This window comes from Schistocerca americana, chromosome 1 (genome assembly GCF_021461395.2).
Source record: "Schistocerca americana isolate TAMUIC-IGC-003095 chromosome 1, iqSchAmer2.1, whole genome shotgun sequence".
Taxonomy (NCBI): Eukaryota; Metazoa; Arthropoda; class Insecta; order Orthoptera; family Acrididae; genus Schistocerca; species Schistocerca americana.
Window position 1 is genome coordinate 646562400 of NC_060119.1, and position 24917 is coordinate 646587316.

The following is a 24917-nucleotide window of genomic DNA, read 5'->3' on the forward strand; positions in this document are numbered from 1 at the left end:
TGAAGGTGGTTGACTAAGGAGCAGGCACATCAATCAGAACCAAGCTTATGAGTGTGTCTTTGTAAAAGTAAGTCATTCTAAATATTCATGTGAAATTTCCATTTTTTCAAAAATCTCTTTCTTTAAAATCTCACTGTACACAGACCACTCTGCCAGTTTTTGAGTTGTTGTTGTTTACAAATTTAAAACTATAGCAACATCACAACTTAATAGCTCTTAATAGTCTGTTTCTAAAAACTTAAAAAATATTACTCTCACATTCCTAGCCTTTCCCTTCAACTTTTCCTCCCTTCTCATTCATACAAACTGGGTCCCTATTAGCATCTTTTTTATACTTTCTCCCGTAAAGGAGGAAAACGTGGTTCTCAGATGAGTATTATTCATTTTCTTCTGCTTGTATTCAGTATACTGAGAGTTGTGCCTCCTGAAGGTAAGTGATGGCTAGCTTGTCTGTGAAAATCATCTGAATTGAATTTTTTTTTAATTTTTAATATATGACACTTCATTTATGAGAAAGGTTTTCAGATAATTACATCTGTATCTCATTGGTTACATTTATTTTGAGATTTATCTGCTTAGCACTCACTGGAAGAGATGCAAAATGATCAGTTATTACAGTAATGACAAAAAATTAAAAGCTGAAGCTTGACCCATTTGTTTTGAACTGGCTTTAAAACTTCTTCAGCAAGAGCAAGAATGAGGCAGAAAATAAGAGTGATATATAGCAATTTAACAAAAAGGGTAGAGTGCTACTCCCTATACAGAGGAAACTTAAGGGTCATAGGCAGGCACAACATACATTTGAGCTTTTAGACAAAAGACCTTAATTTCATTCACCACATTAGATGGTTCAGGAAAACCTGTGACTGACATTCATGACCTAAGTAATGAAAACTTACATTTCGAGAATTTATTCTCATTTTGAAGGGCATTTGTGGACATGAATACATTTGGTGATGTTTGAACAGGTAATTTTGTGCCTCTCTCGTGTCTTTTTGAAACTCAAACTCTAACCTCAAAGACTTGCAAGAGAGGCAGAAAATTACTCTTACAGACATCAGCAAACATATCCATATAAACAAATGCACTAGCAAATGTATACGTATGTGTATGTGTGTGTGTGTGTGTGTGTGTGTGTTGTGTGTGTGTGTGTGTGTGTGTGTGTGTGTGTGTGTTTTTTCCTACTTTCGAACTTTCAAAGACACACTTCTGGCTGATAGCTAAAATGTGTATCAGTCCATTTGTTGTGCTTGTCTGCGACTCAGTGTCTCCTCATGTAGTGAGTAGCAATCTACCCTTTTCATAATATTATTATTGTTGTTTCATCCTGGATTTTCCAGTGATGGAATATAGATGCAGAGATGGAGACTGGGTGGGTGAGAAGTTGAAAATGTATTCAGAAATATCATAGGACTTTGTGAATGCTACTATCAGGCCTGAGATGATGAAGTTGCTAGTCCTAAGGTGCTGGAAATTTGTGGATTGACTCACTGACTTTGAGCACTGTGCTAGTTGTTGGTCTATGGAATGGGTCATACACTCATTTGCTTGCAACAAATTTGAGGCACATTTGCCACTGAAACTGAGATAGTGTGATACACCTCACCACCTACGTCCTGTGCCAAGGGGAAACAAGTGAAGAAAAGTAGGCTCGTTAACTCTCAGCAGTTAAAACCTGCAGCAAATCATGGTACCCTTTTGGGAAACCGCAGCAAGATCACACTATGTATGCCTGGGGAGTGAGGGGAGAGGAGGGGGGGGGGGGGGGGGGGAGTGGCAAGGTGGGTGCGAGAGTCTTTCAATATGTTTAAACCTGCTGAAGGAGCCTGGAACTGTTCCAGAAGCCACTGATGGAAAACGGTGCAACCAGCTATAGACCGGAACAAAATATGCCAATCATTTGCATTCCAATGTCATACTTCGATGATTCCTGCAACTGGCAGAGATGGTTGAGAAGACCAGCTTTGCCAACAGAATTTCAGAAGCTTACTATCTGCAGCATTGCCCCCAGAACTTAGTGTAGCCCCCTGGTTCCAAGGTGAAAGACTTAACCAGAGACTTCAAAGGTTCGGTCATGAGCTAGTCTGTGACTGCCTGAACTAGTGGCATACACAGTGAGAACTGCATGGTATCCCTAACAGGGTCAGGGCTGAACTGAACACCAGAGGCTGCTAGCCAAATAGCTGACTGTGGAGTACACCCAAGAGTTATTCAGGTTAGTCCAGGCAATCATAGCTGTAAGAGGCTTCAAGTATTAGTGTAAGAGCCACAAACATGCAACTCCACCATCTCCCCACAAAGGAGACTTCCTATTGACAACTGACAAAGGATTCACAACAAAGTCCAAGATCTATAAGCAATCTCAATAATGAATAGAGGCCACATATGTACAGAAAGCTAGTCAAAACCTGAAATTGACAGCAGAGAAATTTGGGTACATTTAAGAGCATGTCAAAAGGACACGATAATGGATGACTGAGGTAGTGTATTCTTTGCAGTAGACAGGAAACTCAGGTCCATGGAGACAGAAACTAAAGTTGCCTGCAGAATTGTTTGTACAAGATTCAACATCAAGGGTAGGCACAAATTTATAACTGGGTTTCTATCAACACTAGAATTACTCAAAAACATTAGAGAAAGCCTCAGCTTGTTAACACTTGTGTACATCATACTATCATGGAGGAGACCTTAATCATACAATTTGGATAATTACAGTTTTATTGGTACTAGACACAATGAAAAACCCTGAGAAACAATACTAAGTTCTCTGTAACCTATTTGAATCAATCAGAAAGTCACCCATGACAAAAATATATATGATCCAATGGCAGTGAACAGATCTGATCCTTCTGAGAATGTTCAAAATAATACATGTGTAACAACACTGATTATTGAAGACAAAGGGCAGTTAAAAGAAATAGGAAGCTTACATATTTAGAAAGTCATCCAAAGAGGTGGTGATTTCATTTTTCAAGGAGAAATCTAAACATGTAGTGCAAAAGCAGGTACAGTAACTGTGGCTCAAGATTAGAAAAATGCTTGACTAAACATAGGACAGAACTACACATTTTGAAGGCCAAAGATGAAGTTCATCCGGCAGATGATATGCAGGGTGGTGCACGAAAAACCTGCTTCAAGTACAAACTGTTCACCAGTTATGCATGAATTATTGTGCACCATGAGCAGATACAATAACAAATAGATAAACATGTAATAATAAAAAATAATCAACAAATAAGCTAATGCAAGCAACAGCTCTTTGAAACAATGGATGACAACTGGTGGGTGACAATGAACAGTCTAGCAAATGGGGCCATTTCTTTGTGCACCACTCTGTATTTCTCAACATCTGAAAAGTGTGTAACTCTGTGCCATACCCAAAACTTTCAGTCATATGGGGTACCAAATAAAATTTGGGACTGGACTGAGGATTTCTTGATAGGGAGGAGCAGATTATCTTTTCAGGAGAGTCATCAACAAATGTAGAAATAACTTGAGATGTGTCCCATGAAATTGTGTTGGGACTTTTGTTGTCCATGTTGTATGTTAATGATTACATGGCAAACAATAGTAATGGTAACCTCTGACAGCAAACATATATAGGCACAACTTTATAAATTTTTTAAAGTAAGAAACTTGCTTTAAATGTAAAACTGTGCACTTTGTAAAATGAAGAGTAGTAGTATTCCATGACTATTATAGAAACAAGTGATAAATGGAAAACTAGAACATAAAAATTAAACCATAAGCTTATGTTACAGTTTTTTAAATGTAAGTAACTTTTAACACTGCACTTCTCACAAATATAAGCCAAGCATGCTCAAGCACAAAATGCAAATAAATTTTCCAGTTTTAAAGTAAGATGCATGAACAGGCAAGGTAATTTTACATGGGCACAATTAGTGCTTCCTGACGACCTGAAATGTTACTTTCATGCCAAGTTACTTTGTATACTTTTATTCTTTGGCTTTTTAATATTTTCATTTTTTCAAAAGTTTTATTTCTAATGACAACTCTGGTTAACTATAATGTATCTATTACACGCAGTCAAGATGTCTGTGGATAAGAGATTCTTATAATTATAACAGCACATAGCCATTTAAGCAGTTGTTCTCATGCTCCATACATGAAGAAACTCTAATGTGTGGTACAATTGGAAGTACCCCTGTGCCATGCACTTCGCAGTGCTTCACAGAATATGAGCATTAATGTCAGAGGGTTGCAACTTTAATAGTGGCAACTATTTAATTACAGCTTGTACAAAATAGATACATGGTTCAAAGTTTTACTGACCTTCAAAGTAGTCACCAGCATTGTGTATAACCTGTTGCCAGCAATGTGGAAGTCATAGGATACTCTTAGCAGTACCAGTTGTGTTGACAGTTCGAACAGTGTGATCTACTGCGCGACAAATTTGCAGCAGGAAACATTTCATGGCAATGAAATGTTTCCTTCAGTTTAGAAATCTAGTTTAACTCACAAGGGCTTAAGTCAGGGGAGTGCAGTAGGCGGTATAGCACTTAGCAGCCCCATCAGTCAAACAAATCAGTAACAGCTTACACTGTATGTGCTTGAGCATGGTCCTGCAAAATGATGGTCAGATTCTGCAGAAAGTGTCATCACTTCTGTCTCTAAGCTGGTTGCAGGTTGTGTTCAAAAAATGAGCAGCATAGAGACAGAAATAATGACACTTTCTGCAGGATCTGATAATCATCTTGTAGGACCATGCTCAAGCACGTACAGTTCAAGCTGTTACTGATTTGTTTGACTGACAGGGTTGCTAAGTGCTATACCACCTACTGCACTCCCCTGACTTAAGCCCTCGTAAGTTAAACTAGATTTCTAAACTGAAGGAAACACTTCACTGCGTTTGCTTCAGAACTGCTACACATTCGTAGGGCAATAGACTGCGCCGCTCAAACTGTCAACACAATTGGCACTGCTAAGAGTATTCTATGACTTCCACATTGCTGGCAATGGGTTATACACAATGCTGGTGACTACTTTGAAGGTCAGTAAAACTTTGAAACACTTATCTATTTTGTGCAAGCTGTAAATAAATAGTTGCCACTATTAAAGTTCCAACCCTCGTGGTTGTATATTTGTATCTACTAAAAAGCTGCCTAGGGCAGCAAAAATTGAGGAGATGGGGTTAGAGGGTAAGAGGCGCATCAGTTTTGCTGCATAACCGGCACCACATGATAAGATGCAATACATAAAATAAAGGGAAGGCAACCATTAGTCTGTAATTGAGTGACATGTGACACACAAACACTTAACAGAAAACACTATTCACACTAGCTTTTCAGCTCCTTCACTTTTTCTAGCAAATGCACACACTTACCCAAAAGCACAACCACACAGATACCTAAATACACACACCCACAGTCACAGCACAACTGTAGCTATGGATGTCAATGTGTGCATATTTTCTATTTTAGAAGAAGGCCTTTTGTCTGGAAGCTCAAATGTATAGTAGTTTTTTTTTTTGTGTGTGTCTGTGACTCAATGTCTCCTCCACATGGGGAATAGCAATCTATACTTTTCATAATATTGTCAAAATTTATCATATGTAATGGTTAAAGCAATGGTAGCTAATAAACAGCCCCAGTCTAAGGTTATTATTAATAATGTCTTTGAGGCCATGAATACACAAATGAACAATGGGGGTCCCAATGCAGTTTCCTGGGGTGTGCCTGGAGTGACTTCTACATTTGTCAATGAATCTCCATAGAAGATAACATGCTGTGTCCTCCCTACCACAATATCCTCAGTTGAGTCACAAACTTTGATACTGTAGACAATCATACTTTTGGTAATAAGTATATTTTCATGGTATGTCAAATGCTTTTTGAGAGTCAAGAAATAACGTATCTATATGGTTCAAATGGCTCTGAGCACTATGCGACTTAACATCTGAGGTCATCAGTCGCCTAAAACTTGGAACTAATTAAACCTAACTAACCTAAGGACATCACACACATACATGCCCGAGGCAGGATTCGAACCTGCGACCGTAGCGGTCACTCGGGTCCAGACTGTAGCACCTAGAACCGCACGGCCACTCCGTCCGGCAATGCATCTATACAACTGCCTTGATCCATAGCTTTCAGGATGCCATGTGAGAAAAGTGCAGGATTGATTTTGCATGATCAGTGTCCACAACATCTTTTCTGGTTCACAAGGAGGAGGTCATTCTGTTTGAGACAGTAAATTTGAGCTCAGAATAGGTTTTAAGATACCACAGCCAATGGACAACAATGATAGTCAACAGTAATTTTGTTGACTTCTGCTATACTCCTTGTATGCCGTGAGACGTGTTTTCTTCTATTTACTGGGCACAGATTTTTTTTTTTTTATAGAGATCTGCTGTATACTATTGCCATAAGAGACATCAACATTGTCACAGATTCTGATTTTCACTGCCACTGACACTAATCCCATCTATACCACAAATCTTTACAGTGAGGCAATACTCTTGTATCGTCCTTTATAAAGGTACTTTTTGAAAACCATATCTTAATGGGATGACTTTTTACAATTTTCTTGAATGTTTAACTCAAAATCGGTACTTCAAATCTCTTCCTTCAATGTCTGGCAATCAATTACCTACAGAAAAACTGTCTACTATTATTTTGCAGAATTTTGTCATGCTGCTCCTTTCATCAGTGTTGTATTTTGTGAAGGTTGACCAAAATTGATTGCTGTTACAGCAAACATCAATTTTATGTGGAAAATGACTGAAGGGAATGAGTTTTTGACTCGCTTTGGGATACAAACATTCTAATGCCTATCAAAGGTTGCAGTACATTAATTTTGCATAAACTTTTTAACTGCAATAAAAATCTCTTCCTACAATACAACTGAGACTCAAAAATGAGTTCACATCAATTAGTGTAAGTAAATTTTCGAAAAATTTGACTGAAGAAATGAAAATCTGTATAAATCTGTATAAATCTGCATAGAACATCACAACCGAAAAAAAAATTGGGATCTTTTCATTGTAGATGGAGACTAAGGATCTCTCAGCTATTCAAGTATTCCAACAAGGTACACCAAAATCAACAGAAGTGGTTTGATCTCTGAGGACTTCTGAGAAAATTATCACATATTCCTTTAGTCACAGCGGACAAGTTGTGACCATTCCTTTAGAGCACTGAAGAACAATGAATGCTGAATGATAAGCTGTAACTGGTCAGCCATGGATCAGTGATGATGAAATCAAGAAAACTATTGAAAACATCATATCACCCTTCTTTCTGACAGTGCCGCTTGTCACACTACTTATCAAACAATGAACTACCTGACACAGAAAAATGTCAGTTTAAAGTCTCATTGCCTGTAGTCATCCAATTTATCCCTTATGTCAAACAAAACATGTATTTTCCACCAGTTCAACTCAAAATCAATGGACATCAAGTTTCATCACCTCAAGAAGCTGTTACATCCTCCCAACATCACAATTGTGAGATGATAACAGCGTTTTCTAGAATCAGATAAAACACATGGAAAAATGTATAGATTTAAAGATGCGTATTTTGAGAACCAAAAAGTGAATTTTTTTTATCATTGTTTTTGTAAATCTCAAAAGAAGCCCCTTCTTCCTACTCTATTGTAACTTCTGCAAAGGCTTTTAAAATGGGAATGTCCACTAAACAGATGTAACCTGAATGAATGGCCAATTCTGACTGTGGCCAAGATCAAAGTTTGACCATTCACTGGCAGAGCTTGCTGCTGACCACAACATGCTCAGTCATCAAACTTCAACAATTACTTTACAATCCATATCTTCCAGAAAAAGATCACAAGTTTGCACCTTACCATATGCTTAATGTGATTTAGAGAAACTGCACACATCTGCATAGGAATTTGAGCCCCTCTTCAAACTGTTTGTCTGTGTCCATTGCATCATATTTCATGGTAAGTAACAGAGGGAGGAAATAAACACCACATAAGTGCTGATGACAGGCCTGACCTTGCCTTATTGACTTTACTTTACTGGTTCCAAAAGTATCGCTGGTCTTTGCTGATACGCTTCAGTTCAAATATACCACAGAAATCATGACTGAGTAATGAAGAACTGGATAACACATGATACAGGCAACAAATTGATGATGAGATGCAAACTGGGTTGTTGATGACAGGATAGTGATTATCTAAATCCTAAGTCTGAACTTCACACAGCTTGTGAATCAACAGCTTTATATTTACAGTCCTATTAAACGTATTACCACTATATACCGTCAGTTGTATCACAGTTAAAGCCAGGTTCCTGAGATTAATGCCTGTGAATGCCTCAAGCTGGTACCTAGTCACTGTCCACCCTCGTACATCAGCATAGTTAAACTAAACACATAAGAATGAATATGAATTGACATAGAGTGTATATAGTTAAGACTTGATATATTCTCACAGAATACGCTCTGCATAAAAGAAGTGTTCTGAATTCTTCCTTCCAATAGTTATGCTGCAAAACTTCTAGTCTCAAAGTTTTTGTTTCTCACAACCCAGATCTTAACCAACACCACCCCCCCCCCCCCTTCCTTTTTTCATGTAATTCATTTTTTGTGACACCTGTTGTCTCCCCAAACTTTCCTCCCTCCCAGTATTTCTGACAAACATCAAATTCTTGAGTTATAATTTCATTACACCTCATTTGATTGTTTCCTTTTCACACTAGCTTGTTCTACTCCTTTATCTTGATGACTTTCATGCCTAGTTCTGAACTGGCTTCATTTCTCCCAATAGCTTAATCTCTTTGTAAATAAAATTGCATTTTTAGCCTCTGTTGATTTATCATGACTGAACAGCTCAACATGAAAATACATACATGGTACATTGCAAATCCAATTGTAAGACACTCAGCTCCCATTTTCCTTTGCAGTCTACGATTCTTTTGCATTAATCCAACAATTACTGTACACTTATTGTCCTCATCATCTTCATCTGGATCTTCCAATGTTATCCTGTACTGTGGATTGACCCAAAACGTCTCTGAAAAATAAAACATGAAACTTTAATTATAAAAAAAATCTTACAGCTCAGTACAAAGTTCTACAAATATGGAAATAAACAAAAAGGTTTGTGTTTTCAGTTTGAAATAGGAATCTCAGGGGGAGATGAAGGGATGGGGTGTCTCTTTGGGGGCTTTAGTACACTATCAGCAAATACTGAGATGGACACACATGAGCTGGCATGGGTATCACAGTGGAATAGTGCAAAATGCTGTCACTGGTGGCATACGCGAAGCCTTGCATGTGCAGAGCCACTGACCTAGGTGTTTATCTTCTGGCAGCAACAGGCTTGGTCCAGCATTTCTCATCCAGATATCAACTACATGTGGGACCTGCCCTTCACCTCACACCATGCTCTGTTTTCTGTGTGCTTAGTTTATTCTGTTGCTTGCACTGGGTTGTTTTGCTCCACACTCATCTCTATATTGTGTTCAGACACACTGCTCCCCTACACACTGACCCATACACTTAAGTTTAGTTCCCTCTTCCCAGGTCCTCGAGCTTGTTGTCGAACCACTGTGTAGTTATATTTTGTTTCAACAGGGGCAGATCGCAGCCACCAACCTGCTTATCCAGAAAGCAGTTTCAGCAGTACAGATGGGATGTCCCAAATGCGTTACTTCAGGAGCAGATTCTGTGTGGGGTATACTTTTTTGTGTTGTGGGATTACCTCAGTGTTGTCCAAGGTGTCCTCATGCAGGCAAAGGAGGAGCAAAGCTGTCAACTGGCGGTCTCTCTGGCACTGCATCCTAGCATACTCCAGATGCTGCACGAGTTGCACAGGGATATTTTTCACATGAAGGCTTTAGCGCAGCTTTGTGTCTACTAGCCAACAAGCAATTGTGACATGGAACAGCTTGTGCATGATTGCACAGCCTGTACATAGAACCAGGCTGTACTGCTGAGTTAGTTTTCCCCTCAGTCAGTTCTGGAGAACCCTTGGGAAAGTGTGCATGTTGACTATATGAGCACATTTTTGGGGAGCAGCTGGCTGTTGGTGGTCAATACACTGCCAAACATGTGACCAAATTGTCCTCCATATTGATTGCAACTAATTGTGTATTGTTGGTCACTTTTGCTATCAAGGACTTTACCCAGACCATTGTCTCAGATAAGACTCAGCAATTTGTGTCACATGAGTTTGCAGACTTTTACATTCACTGTGATCTCAAGCATATGACTACCAGCCCACATTAAATGGCTTCTAACTCACGAGGTGGAGCAATTTGTGTGGATGTTCAAAACCGAAGTGAAGAAGTTGATAACTGCCTCGTCCCATAATGATGCGCTATTTTGTTTTCCTGCCTCATACCAGGCAACACTGGTTAATGGGGTGCAGTGTGGCAGAATGTTTGCATGGGCATCAAACACAGGATCTTTTGGATCTGTTGCACCTTGAATTGCACATCCCAGACCATTGCAGCCTGCCACGTTTCTCTCATGGGGCTGCCATTTAAGCCCGATCTTCCAGACACCAGCAGGAGTGGCTACCGAGTGTCACGAAGGTTGACAACTGTTTGTGGTGGATGACCCTCCACTGTCCTAACTTCAACTGCAGAATAAGGGGCCACTGGGGGCAGCTCCCGTGATTACTGATGTGGAGCCAATGGGTTCTGAACTGCTACTCCCCTCCTTGCACTTTGGTGCTTACCCCAGCCTCTGCCATCTTTCAACCCTCCAGTGGAGCCTGTCTGCACAGTCTTCTTCAATGGACAATCTGCAACCAAGCAAGCTCATGCCCTCTGGGTTTGCACCAGATGCCTTAGTATGAACCTGGTAATTTTTGGCTCTACTTGGCCTTTCGAAGGGGACAGAATATAGTATCCCCAGACATCAAGATGGATGCAGATGGACTAGCATGAGTATCGTAGTGGAATAGTGCAGTATGCTGTCGTATGTAAAGCACCGACAATGCAGAGCCACCGACCCAGGTGTCTTACCTGCCAATGGCAATAGGTTTGGCCTGGCAGTTGTTCATAGGTATCTCCTGCCTTGGACCTGGCCTTCATCTTGTGCCATGCTTCTGCTTTTTGTGTGCTCAGTTTATTCCATCACTCATGCTTGTCATGACGTGTTTGCTCTGTGCTTACCTCTACATGGTATTCAGTCTCTTCCATTCCCCTCCCACTCTGTTTAATGGACCGCACATCGAATTTCATTCACTTTTCCAGGTTGAGCTCCCCGGTAGCGTAATACTTTTTTCGCGCAAACAGTTTCACAGCACTGTAATCCCTGTGCAGATACAAAAGGGGACGGCGGAGGACGATGGGGAGATATATATATATATATATATATATATGACGGGGGGGAGAGAGATAGAGGACAGAGGGGGGGGGGCGGAGAGATAGAGGACAGAGGGGGGGGGCGGAGAGATAGAGGACAGAGGGGGGGGGCGGAGAGATAGAGGACAGAGGGGGGGGGCGGAGAGATAGAGGACAGAGGGGGGGGGCGGAGAGATAGAGGACAGAGGGGGGGGGCGGAGAGATAGAGGACAGAGGGGGGGGGGGAGATAGACAGAGGGGGGGGGGGAGATAGAGGACGGGGGGGGGGGGGAGATAGAGGACAGGGGGGGGGGAGATAGAGGACGGGGGGGGAGATAGAGGACGGGGGGGGAGATAGAGGACGGGGGGGGAGATAGAGGACGGGGGGGGAGATAGAGGACGGGGGGGGAGATAGAGGACGGGGGGGGAGATAGAGGACGGGGGGGGAGATAGAGGACGGGGGGGGAGATAGAGGACGGGGGGGGAGATAGAGGACGGGGGGGGAGATGGAGGACGGGGGGGGAGATGGAGGACGGGGGGGGAGATAGAGGAGGGGGGGGAGATAGAGGAGGGGGGGGAGATAGAGGAGGGGGGGAGATAGAGGAGGGGGGGGGAGATAGAGGAGGGGGGGGGGAGATAGAGGAGGGGGAGATAGAGTAGGGGAGAGATAGAGAGGTGGGGGTGGGGGGGAGATAGAGTAGGGAAGAGATAGAGAGGTGGGGGTGGGGGGGAGATAGAGAGGTGGGGGTGGGGGGGGAGATAGAGAGGTGGGGGTGGGGGGGAGATAGAGAGGTGGGGGTGGGGGGGAGATAGAGAGGTGGGGGTGGGGGGGAGATAGAGAGGTGGGGGTGGGGGGGAGATAGAGAGGTGGGGGTGGGGGGGAGATAGAGAGGTGGGGGTGGGGGGGAGATAGAGAGGTGGGGGTGGGGGGGGGAGATAGAGAGGTGGGGAGATAGAGAGGTGGGGTGGCGGGGAGATAGAGAGGTGGGGGTGGGGGGGGAGATAGAGAGGTGGGGGTGGGGGGAGATAGAGAGGTGGGGGTGGGGGAGGGAGATAGAGAGGTGGGGGGGAGATAGAGAGGTGGGGGAGGGAGATAGAGAGGTGGGGGGGGAGATAGAGAGGTGGGGGGAGATAGAGAGGTGGGGGGAGATAGAGAGGTGGGGGGAGATAGAGAGGTGGGGGGAGATAGAGAGGTGGGGGAGGGAGATAGAGAGGTGGGGGGGGAGATAGAGAGGTGGGGGGAGATAGAGAGGTGGGGGGAGATAGAGAGGTGGGGGAGGGGGCGAGGGGGGAGGTGGGGAGGGGGCGAGGGGAGAGATGGGGGGCCAGGCAACACTAGGTGGCAATGTCATATCATTAGAGATTAGAAAATTACAGTTCATGTCATCAGGAAAGGTGGGAAAGGATGTTCACACAGTGTTCATACAAAAGTAATCATCCAAGATAAAATTCAGTACCTTTGTCTGCAGCACATAACAAAGGAAGTCAAGAAAAGACAGAGCTTATGCCTGCAATAATAATAGCAGCAGCCCTCTCCTTATTGTCTAGTCCAACCACACTATCAAATAAACACTGTAGAAGTGTGACTCAAGCAAAAACGTATATGTTGAATCTAAATAAATGCAATTTAGAATAATTACCATGAGAAGAGTGTGTGTGTGTGTGTGTGTGTGTGTGTATCCTTCACAGTTTTTTGTAAAACTTGCTCATGAAAGTGGGTGCACTAAAGCAACTTCAGTAGTGCTTCTCGCCCGTCATAAACTGTTGGGTTCTTCAATTAGATTCCATGTTTCAAAAGGTCAGTAACATATTAAGTCTTTGAGTGAGTGGGAAATCATTAAGCAGGTACCAACATAGGTTCTTCATGGTTTCTACAGTGTACAAAGCCAACCATGATGTAGTTATTACAGTTGTCTTTGTTATGGACGAAAATTATTTTCAACAAGAAAGGAAGGTGCATATTTTAGTAAAGGATATACATATGTACCATAGAAATTTGTTTACAAGTCCCAATGAACTCATTCATTTAACTTCTTATACTGAGATGATTTACTCCACTATGTCTTACCCAGATAGTTTCTACAGCCACCGGCAGTAACACCTCTAACCCACTCTCCCTCAAACATGCTCATTTCCCATCTTCTTTTCCCTTTTTCAGTTATGTCCTCTTCTGTCAACGAGTCTGGATTTAAATTGCAAATTTCAAGGCGGTGAAAATATGTCTTGAAATCATTATAGGACATCCAGAATTCTCCATCATCGTCAAAGGTTAATCCAATTTCTTCTTTCTCACTATCAGGTATAAATCTCCATTCAGGGGACCTACAAATCAGAACAGAGAATTATTGTATTTTTCTTCAATAATGATGAGTGAGGGAAGAATGGAGGTGGCAAGTGGGAGGGAAAGTTGGGGAAGGTTGGAAACAGTGACAGATAGGAGTGCTGCACCCAAGAGCCCATTCTGGTTTCACATAGACAAATTGGACACAGTGCACAATGACATGGAGACACAGTCTGAGAGGGAGGTAGAACAGAGGAAGAGGTTGATTGCAGCAATGAGGTTGAGTGTTCAGGATGAGAGGTTAGAGTTTCCATTTCAAGTTGTTTTATGTCAAACATTTGGCAAACAAACAGTATAACATCATGTTTATTTCTTTCAAACAATACTGCCAACCAAAACTGTGTGCAATTGTAGTCACTTGCCATTACAGTACGAGAAGTTTCATTTGTCTTATACTTATGTAACTTTAAAATAGGAACAGAAAAACGAAACCAAAAATATACTGTTTGAAGTCAGAAGATGTAAAATGATGCAACAAGCCTCTTGATACTGAAACTAATATCCAACTTACTGTTTTCTTGACAGAAGCTTTAAAGTGAAAACTAACAGGACAGTTTACTAGTTAATTAACAATACATTAAATATTTGAACTATTTTTGTCAGAACATAATGAATGAATGAATGAATGATATAAAACTAATATAGTATGACAGAAGCTAGACAAACTGCTATACCAAAAGACTTAACACGTACAAAATTTCATTTACTTGTGCAACAGCAGCACTATTGATCAAAATGGAAACCAATAAGAAACTTGGAAAAGGAATTAATGTTAAGGAGAGAGAAACAAAACCTATAAGGTTTGCCTTTGATAATATCATTTTGTCAAATGTATCAAACGGTCATGAATATCAACTGATAATGTTTTGAAACAAGGTTATAAGATTAACACAAAGCAGAGTAAAACAAGGATTATAGAATGCAGTCAAATTAAACCAGGTGAAATGAGGGAGTTAGATCTGGAACTGAGACATTGAAACTAAGTTGGTTCTTATTTTTTGTGCAGCAAAATAAAGATGCTAATAAGCACTATAAACTCAGGTGTTCCAAAGTCTTCAGAGAAAGGATTTGAGTGGAGTGTGGCCTTATTTGGAAGTTACATAAGAACAATAAGCAATACAGAAAGGTGAGAGCAAAAGCTACAGTACTACAGAAGAATACCATAGATTAGATGAGTATATTGGAAAGCTAATGGTAAGGTGCTCAATCCAAATGAGGAGAAAAGAAATTTATAGCACAATCCAGTTAAAAGGACAGATTGATTGATATGACACATTCAGAAGTGATGATCTAATTGATGGAGCATGTAGAAGAACTGAGGCTCAAGTCTGGCAGTTTAATTGACCAAGCACTGGATCATGGTTGCCACAAGTCTCCACAAGTGAAATTCCCTGATATTTCCCTGATTTACATGGAAGTTTTGAGATCTCAAGGGTAAGTCTTTGCAGGTATGGTACAAGAAACAGTAGTGCGAATTAGGAAATATTAAAAAAACTTGCAAGATGATGGTGTTTCCTGATCTGAGCAGAAATCGTAAGTACTGACATTAACATCTTATGTGATGAACTGTTTTTAGATGGAGAAAGCAAGCCAAATGGTATGTGTGTTTCATTAAGACCACTGATGATGTTTTATTTCAATAAAACTAAACACATTTGGTGACAAAAATGTGCATTTCCTTGGAGTCACAAGACAAATTTAAAATATCTTCACTGGTTTCAGAAATAATCTCAAAAAAAAGTACGTCTGTTGAAAGAAGTGTATAAGGCAGGAAATAATTGTGTAAACTAACACATAGTGACCACCAATAAAATGTTAGTTCTACTACGTTTGTTATTGTCAGTTATTACCCACTGAGTTATACCTATTATTTTACAGGTATTGTACAATTTTTCCATCGAGAAATATGCGAGTGCATAGTGTACGAACTGCCAGTGACTGACAATTTCCTCCTCCTTATCGTCCAATCTTCCTAACATATAAACTACTTTTGAAGAGTCAAAATGTACTAGAAAAAATAAAATGTCTATAAAAAACCACGTGTACAATGTACTTGTGGTGAGAGAGTCACAACTCCTGAATTCCATAACCCATGGCCTGAGGAGCACCAGTCCTGTGTTTATGGACAAACCATGAAAATGGGCAGGGCCTGCACATTAGTGGGAACCAAATGGCTTCAGATTGACAGGCCCCATCCATTTCAGATACCTGCAGAAACAGCTTGCGGTTTTGGTCCACTGCGGGAATCCACTCGTGCGGCAAGCTATTCATGAGTTACAGACATCCTGTCAAACAGACTGCTGTGATCAATCCATGCAACAGACAACTTGTTCATGAAGATGATTGCTAAACTACAGACAGGAATGTAGAAAAAACAGTCATCCTCTCACAACTAAATTTTCGGCCATAGCTTTTGTCAGAATATGAGACACACACATTCACGCAGTCGCTCACACACAACTCGTGCACACACAACTCGTGCACACACAACTCGTGCACACACAACTCGTGCACACACAACTCGTGCACACACAACTCGTGCACACACAACTCGTGCACACACAACTCGTGCACACACAACTCGTGCACACACAACTCGTGCACACACAACTCGTGCACACACAACTCGTGCACACACAACTCGTGCACACACAACTCGTGCACACACAACTCGTGCACACACAACTCGTGCACACACAACTCGTGCACACACAACTCGTGCACACACAACTCGTGCACACACAACTCGTGCACACACAACTCGTGCACACACAACTCGTGCACACACAACTACTGTCTAAGGCCGCTGTGTCTACAGTCTCTGAGAATCAGATCCGAACAAACCACTCCTTATGCCTCCAGTCGGCACCTGCTAGGCTAGTGACAAGAAGTGGTGGCAGCACTGACTGCAAGCTGAGGAGTGGCAGAAAGGGGAGTAGCAGTAGTAATTAGGGAGTAGGGAAGTGGCCTGCACCAAGCCAGTGACGATTTATGACACCTCAGTAATCGAACCATTTCTTCTACTGAGACAAAAACGAGCTTTTTCCAGCTTTTTTTTTATTATTTCCATGATATTTCCCTAATTTTCCTGATGTGTTTGAAATTCCCTGATATTCCCTGATTTCCAGAACTTATGGCAACACTGTGCATAGATATGTACCTTGTAATACAGTTTCCGACGGGAATGACACCACACTACATACAGTCTCTGTTAAGAAACTTCTAAAGCAGTGGTTCCTGATCCTGGATGAGATTGTGTATCACCCAATACTGGAAACAATATTTGGGATCCAATGGAACTTTAGATTGTAAAAAGAATTAACATTCCTATTTTCAAAGTGAAATAATTTATAATACCTAGTTAACATTCAAACACTGAGCTCGGGCTTTTATTACTCTTTTCACTAAAACAAAAAATTTTGAGTCAATGGGGTGTTTGGTTATGCTTATTTATAACAATTCCTTTTTATATTTTGTTTGGCATCTGCCATGGAACATTGAAAATAATATATCAGTTTCATTCAGATCTTCAATTGCCACCATATTCAAAAGTCATCTTTCACACCTGTAAGCCCTGGCAAATGGAAACAGTATTCTTAAGAGTTCTTCAAATAATGATAGCTGCTAAAGACAGACTATTCACTAGAACGATACCAGATCTGTTGTATGAATACCTGTTTATAATGTGTTTCTTTTACAAGATCCAAGAAAATTTTATCTTGTCTCACTACCTGAAAATATTCCTTCATCCACTGAAACTGGCCTTGTAACTCAGACCAAATTTTCAAATCTGAGAAAAAAATGTACTATGAGAATTTATCACTGAAGGCTAATGAATTCTGCCATGGGATGGGCAGAAAAGGCAATAAATACACAACCTGATAAAAAAGTGAAGCACCCAGAAAACATGGTTGGACATCAGTGTAACTTCGTACATTACACACCATTGGCAGATATATAAATGATCAGACTGCATTATCTCTGACAGTCTGAATGTGCGCAAGAGTGCATTAGCGTCATTCATGTTGAGTTTTGTTAGCAGGTCTGGTACGGTATATAAAGGGTGTCAACAGCATCAGACATTAATCGATCACTGTGAGTAACACACAGATGCCATGTACTTGTGTGATGAAGAGTAATCAGCACCCAGTTGAATTTGAAAGACCCTCAGTGAGAGTCTTCACTTGGCTGACTGTTCTCCTTGTGTAACATCCAGATTTGTGGGGCATTTAGAAGTGACAGTGGCCCGATGTTGCACTGCCTGCGAATGTGAGGGTAGGAATATTTGTCGCAAGGTTCCAGCCATCCGCATCCAACCACCACCAGGAAAGATTGCTGTATTGAGCACGAAGCACACAATAAGCCCTTCACATCAGCACATGCCATCTGAGAACAAGGAACTGACTCCCTGCAACTTTCTGTCATCCTACACCAGTGGTCAGTGACTAGCAGAAATAGGGTATTACCGTTCTATCCATAGGCTGCCATTAATGCCAAAATAAAAATGGCTTCATTCCAAGTGTTGGCATCACTGGGAAGCAATGACTGCTGATGAATGATGTGGCACTGTATTTAACAATTAATCCTGGTTCTGCACTACTACAGATGAAAATCACCAGCAATAATGGTAGTGGCATGGAAGAGTTCCAATTCTTCAAGAGTTTTGGAAAGGCAAAGCATTGTTGCTCCTGGATTCAGTGTTTGGGGAGCCATTTGGTACAACTTCATCAACATAACTCATAGTGATTTAAGGACTTGTGATGGCACAACAGTACTTCATGAACATCCTACATCCTTGTTCATTGCCTCTCATGCAACAGTATGATGGTGCCATTCTTCAACAGGACAATGCTCACCCACACATGGCACATGCCTATATGAACTACCTGCATGATGATCGGGTACTCCCATAGGAAGCAAGATCCAGATATGTCCCTGATAAAACACGCATGGGATCAGTTCAAACAACTCCAGCCCACTTCCGGTATCTATGTTATCAAGGACCAGTTACAACAGTTGTTGGCCAGCTTCCCTCAGTAGAGGATACAATGGCTTTCCAAAACCCTTCCTCACCAAATCAATGCCTGCATACAGGCCATAATGGGTGCAATACAGTACAAATAAGTGAGGTGATACTGAAAAGGTCTTTGTAAATTTAACGTTTTTTTTTGTTCTCATTGAAATAATGTCACATAAACTCTCAACCTGTGAAGTTTCATCTCCTCCTCTCCTGGGGGATTCACTTCTCTTTTGCCAAGTAATTTAAAAGTGTAAAGCTGTTCTCTAGTGATGTTTATGAACTAAATAAATTTTCACAATGAAGCTTCCAAGGTGTATGAAGCAGAATGTTAATAATAGATTTTTTATTAACTGTTTTGACTCATGAAAGTGAGATGTGATCTTTTAAGATGAAGAGCATTCAAAATTTTATAGTGGTTCATTAGCTAACACAGAGATGCATGTTGCAAATGTGAGAGAGAGAGAGAGAGAGAGAGAGAGAGAGAGAGAGAGAGAGAGAGAGAGGCGGGGGGGGGGGGGGGGGGGGGGGGGGGGGGGGGTGAGCAAATAAATGAAAAATGGATTATGGAATGGGAGCCATAAATATCAGAGTGATGAAAAAATGGTGGAAGTGAGTTGTGCATTACTCACAGAGATGGAGGATAGATTGGATAAAGGAAGTTCTTTTCAGAACTTCAAGAAATAGGAGAAAACAAATTTATGGAAGGTAGGTAGATGACATTTGAAGGCATGTAGGGCCAATGTTGATTTACATTGCTTAAGACTGTAGTTCAGGAAATATCTGGCGGCAGTTATTACCCAGAAGTGGATACCAAATGGCTGATGATGGTTACATCACAGTTTACTGAAATTTTGAGAACGAGATTATTTGTAAGAAGTTACTTTAGAGTTTTTATTAAATAATAAGGCTCAAGGACTTGGGTGAGGCCTTGTCAGATTTTATACACTATTGGACTTGGCTACCTTTAATGAAACACTGTCGCCAGGAGTTGGAATAAAGTATGTCACACCTGTCTACAAGAAGTGTAGCAGAAGTGGTCCATAAAATTATCGTTCGATATCCTGGATACGCATCTGTTGCAGAGTCATTGAAAATATTCCATGAGCAAACATAATGAGGTACCACAAACAGAATGACCTCTTGCATGCCAAATGGCATGGATATCAACAACATTGGTCATCCAAGACAAACTTGCACTTTTCCCCCCATGATATACTGAACACCAGCTGAGAAGGAGAGGCAGCAGGTATATATGACAAGAATGTGGGAGGGGGAGGTAGTAGATGAATGGAGAAGGGATGTGACATGGACACCAGCACAAGTGAGTTCATGCAAAGCCTGATGGCAGTGATGTGAAGGAGTGGATTTGAGAAAGGGAGACAGAACACAGGAAGGGGAGACTGTGGGTAAGAGGTTGTACACGCAGGATGAGAGTGGTCAGGCACCTCGGATAGGGAAAGGGATAGATGTGGGGCATGAAGCTAGCAGAGATGGAGGCCAGAAGTATTCAATAGAAATAGGCACAGGTTCAGACACACCACAAGAAAGTTTATTTCAACCCTTCTTGTCCATGTTTTATTAAAATAACCTGGCAGACAATATTAATAGTACTTTTTGCAGATGATGAAGTTGTCTAAAATGAAGTACTACCCAAAAAAAATGCTGAGCAAATATTCAGTCAAATCTTGACAAGATTTCAGAGTGCTGCAAAGACCAACAGTAAAATTGTGCATCTGACAAAATGCAGAAATGAAGTGTTTGTAATTGGAATCAGTCTACTTCTAGAAATATCTGTATTTATTAATTTTTTGGAATATGAAAGGGAATGATCACAGAGTTTCACTCTTAAGTAAAGCAGGTGGGAGACTGTGGTTCACTGATAAGATATGAAAATGCAAGCAATCTACAAAATAACATGCTACTCACCCTAGAATATTGCTCAAGTTTGTGGCAGCCATACCAAATAGGAGTAAAATACAATATTTAACACATACATAAAAAGGCACCACAAATGGTCACAGATTTGTTAGACTCTCTAGAGAACATCAGAGGTGCCGAAACACATGAATTGATAGGTGCTTGAAGATGAATGGTACTTGGAATCTATGAGTAGACTTTAGCCCCAGATGCATCACTCTCATAGGGATCACTGTATTTGAAGAAACCCTAAATCTTCTTCCTTGTAATGTGTTAGTATATGTTTCATTTATAGCAGGCTGGGATTTCCTTCACCATAGTATTTTTATCAATCATTAACTTATTTTTAAATCATGAAGGACGATGGCAGGACATAGTTCAAGTCATATGAGAAGAGTGGTCTTACAATTTGAGCACATTTTTTCATTGTGCGGATATGAGAAAAAGACATTGCTGCTACATTTATTGGTGAACCTAACTCTGGCATTTACTTAAAGTAAGCAAAAAAACTAAGGCAACGGACTCTATCCAAACATGATCAAAGGAGATAAATGTTCAACACATCAATATTTTCAGTGTATCTCACTGCACTGCACAATTCTTGATAGAGATATAAATTCAAGAAAATCTTGTTTTTCCTGGAGCTCTGCCACCTCTATGAAGTAGTCAGATGAGAGCGGGGAGGTGGGGCGGACGCACCGGAAAACTAGGAGGCGGGGCGGACGCACCGGAAAACTAGGAGGCGGGGCGGACGCACCGGAAAACGGGGAGTTTTTTTTTTTTTTGTGCGGTTTAAGGGCGCTCAACTACTGAGGTCATTAGCGCCCAGTCACTGTTGTTAGAGCACATGGAATCTAGTAAAACTCAAGGGGAGGGGGGACACCAGAAAGACCTGACAAAGATGCAGATAAAATAAGTAAAAAGGTTAGATGTCTTTGGACAAGCCAGTCAAAGTTATAAAACGCAGAACACGAGCAGCTGCTCGAGCGTCATCAGCTAAAATATCCGGTAAAGTAGATGGCAGGGACAGGACAACACGAGATTGACTAAAGTGAGGACACGACAATAAAACATGGCGCACTGTTAATGCCTGACCACAAGGGCACTGCGGGGCTGGGTCACCGGAGAGCAGGTAGCGGTGGCTAAACCGGCAATGCCCAATCCGCAACCTGGTCAGAAGGACCTCCTCTCGCCAAGATGGTCGGGAGGAGGTTATCCAAGCAGTTGGGAGCGGTTTGACTGCCCGGAGCTTGTTTCCTTGGAGGGATGACCAAGCATCCCACCACAACGACACAAGCCTCTTACAAACATCCCCACGAACGTCAGATGACGGGACACAATGGGAGACTGGCCAAGGCAGGAGGACTGCATCCTTGGTTGCAGCATCCGCAGCCTCATTCCCAGGCACTCCTACATGTCCGGGAACCCACAGAATGCTGACAGGAGAACCATTAGCAGCGAAAGAATGGAGGGACTGCTGTATCCGTGAATCAAGGGATGGACTGGATAGGGAGCTCCAAGGCTCTGAAGAGCACTGAGTGAGTCAGAGCAGAGTACATACGATGAATGGCGGTGGCGGCGGGCAAACTGAATGGCCTGATGGAGAGCAGAAAGCTCGGCCATAAAGCTGGAACATTGGTCGAGGAGCCGGTATTTAAAGGTGGCGGCCCCGACGACAAAGGCACAGCCGACACCATCGTCAGTTTTGGAGCCATCGGTGTAAATAAAGGTGTGACCGGCAAGTCGAGCACGAAGTTCGACAAACCGTGAGCAATACACTGCAGCCGGAGTACCCTCCTCCGGGAGTGAGCTGAGGTCGAGATAAATATGAACCGGAGCCTGGAGCCAAGGTGGTGTCGGGCTCTCACCCTCTCTGAAGGTGGAGGGCAAAATCCAATTGTCGAAGCAGGCGACGGAAGCGGACTCCGGGGGGCAGCAGGGCAGACACATACAACCCGTACTGACGGTCGAGAGAATCGGCGAAGAAGGACTGGTAAGAGGGGTGGTTGGGCATAGACAACAGCCGGCAGGCATACCGACACAGCAGTACGTCGCGCCGGTAGGTCAATGGTAATTCGGCAGCTTCAGCATAAAGACTCTCGACAGGACTAGTGTAGAAGGCTCCGGTCGCAAGACGTAACCCCCGATGGTGGATGGAGTTGAGACGGCGTAAGAGGGATGGCTGAGCAGACGAGGAGACGAAGCTCCCATAATCCAGCTTCGATCGGACTATGGACCGATACAAGCGAAGCAGGACAGTGCGATCCGCTCCCCAAGATGAACCACTAAGAACTCTGAGGACATTAAGGGAACGTGTACAACGGGCCGTCAAATAAGAGACATGTGGAGACCAACACAGTTTCCTGTCCAACGTGAGCCCTAGAAACTTAGTTGTTTCCACGAATGGGAGAACAATGGGACCGAGATGTAAGGATGGCGGAAGGAACGCTTTATATCGCCAAAAGTTGATACAAACCGTCTTCTCTTCAGAGAACCGGAAGCCATTTGCCACGCTCCATGAGTAGAGGCTGTCTAGACAACGCTGAAGGCAGCGCTCCAGGAGACATGTTCTCTGGGCACTGCAGTAGATCGCGAAATCGTCGACATAGAGAAAGCCTGAGACATTAGGTGGAATGCAATCCATAATTGGATTGATCGCGATGGCAAAAAGGGCTACGCTCAAGACGGAGCCCTGAGGCACTCCGTCCTCCTGGAGGAAGACATCGGACAATACGGAACCCACACATACCCTAAACTTTCGATCCGTTAAAAAGGAATCAATAAAAAGGGGCAGGCGACCGCGTAGGCCCCACCTGTGCATAGTGCGGAGGATACCTCCTCTCCAACAGTTATCATAAGCCTTCTCCAAATCGAAGAACACTGCTACCGTTTGGCCCCTTCACAAAAAGTTGTTCATGATGAATGTCGACAAGGTCACAAGGTGGTCAACAGCGGAACGGTGGCGACGAAAGCCGCATTGGACATTGGTAAGTAGCCATCGAGATTCAAGAATCCAAACTAACCGAGCATGAACCATGTGCTCCATCACCTTACAGACACAGCTTGTAAGAGAAATGGGGCGGTAACTAGAAGGAAGGTGTCTATCCTACCCGGGTTTGGGTATAGGAACAACGACGGCATCACGCCAACGCATGGGGACCTGACCTTCGGTCCAGACGCGATTGTAGGTATGAAGAAGGAAGCTTTTGCCCGCCGGAGAAAGGTGTGCCAGCATCTGAACGTGAATGGCATCTGGCCCCGGAGCTGAGGACCGGGACAGTGCAAGCGCACGTTCGAGTTCCCACATAGTAAGGGGGGCATTATAAGTTTCCAGATTCAGTGAGTGGAAGGAAGGTCGCCGAGCCTCTTCTGCCTCTTTCCTGGGAAGGAAGGCAGGGTGGTAATGGGCGGAGCTTGAAATCTCCAAGAAAAACTGGCCGAAGGCCTTTGAGACAGCCACAGGATCAACGAGGACCTCATTACCTGAGGTGAGGCCAGGTACCGAGGAGTGGGCCTTAATGCTCGACAGCTGGCGCAGGCCACCCCATACGACAGAAGAGGGAGTAAAACTGTTAAAGGAGCTGGTGAAAGAGGCCCAACAAGCTTTTTTGCTGTCTTTGATGACTCTACGGCATTGCGCTCGGAGTCGTTTGTATTCAATACAATTCGCCAACGTAGGATGGCGGAAAAGGTGCGTAAAGCACGTCTTCGAGCACGGATAGCGTCTCTACAAGCCTCGTTCCACCAGGGGACGGAAACGCGACGTGAAGAACAGGTAGTACGAGGAATGGAACGTTCAGCAGCATTGATGATAACAGCCGTGAGGTATTTGACCGGACTGTCACAACTGAGAAAATCGTGGTCCGGAAAGGTCACCAGGGAGGAGTAAAGTTCCCAGTCAGCTTTCGGTATGTTCCAGCTCGAAGGACTTGGGGATGGGGTGTGGTGCAGGAGACGAACGACACAGGCGAAGTGGTCGCTCGAATAGGTGTCAGAAAGGACATACCACTCGAACCGACGGGCAAGAGTGGTAGAACAGATCGAGAGGTCCAAGTGGGAGTAGGTATGAGTAGAGTCTGAGAGGGAAGTCGGGGCACCAGTATTGAGGCAGACAAGATTGAGATGGTTGAAGACATCCGCCAAGAGTGAGCCTCTTTGGCAGGATGCAGGAGAGCCCCAAAGGGGATGATGGGCATTGAAGTCGCCAAACAATAAAAACGGTGGGGGAAGCTGAACAATCAGGTGCATCATGTCAGGCCGACTAACAGCGGATGACGATGGACTGTAGATGGTACAAACTGAAAAAGTAAAAGCAGAAAGACTAATACGGACAGCTATTGCTTGGAGTGGGGTGGTTACTGGGA

The 24917-nt window shown here is 42.8% G+C and overlaps 1 protein-coding gene across 5 annotated transcripts in view; it reads right to left on the bottom strand.

Annotated features, from left to right (window-relative positions):
- Positions 1 to 24917, bottom strand: part of LOC124607819 (calpain-A) — a 602483-nt gene that overhangs the window by 60317 nt on the left and 517249 nt on the right. For all 5 annotated transcript variants that reach the window (XM_047139938.1, XM_047139936.1, XM_047139939.1 and 2 more), the window contains 2 exons: positions 13344 to 13597; positions 8831 to 8994 (listed from right to left, as the gene is read on the bottom strand). In XM_047139938.1, coding sequence (XP_046995894.1) covers positions 8831 to 8994; positions 13344 to 13597 — 418 coding nt within the window. The remainder of the gene's footprint in view (positions 1 to 8830; positions 8995 to 13343; positions 13598 to 24917) is intronic.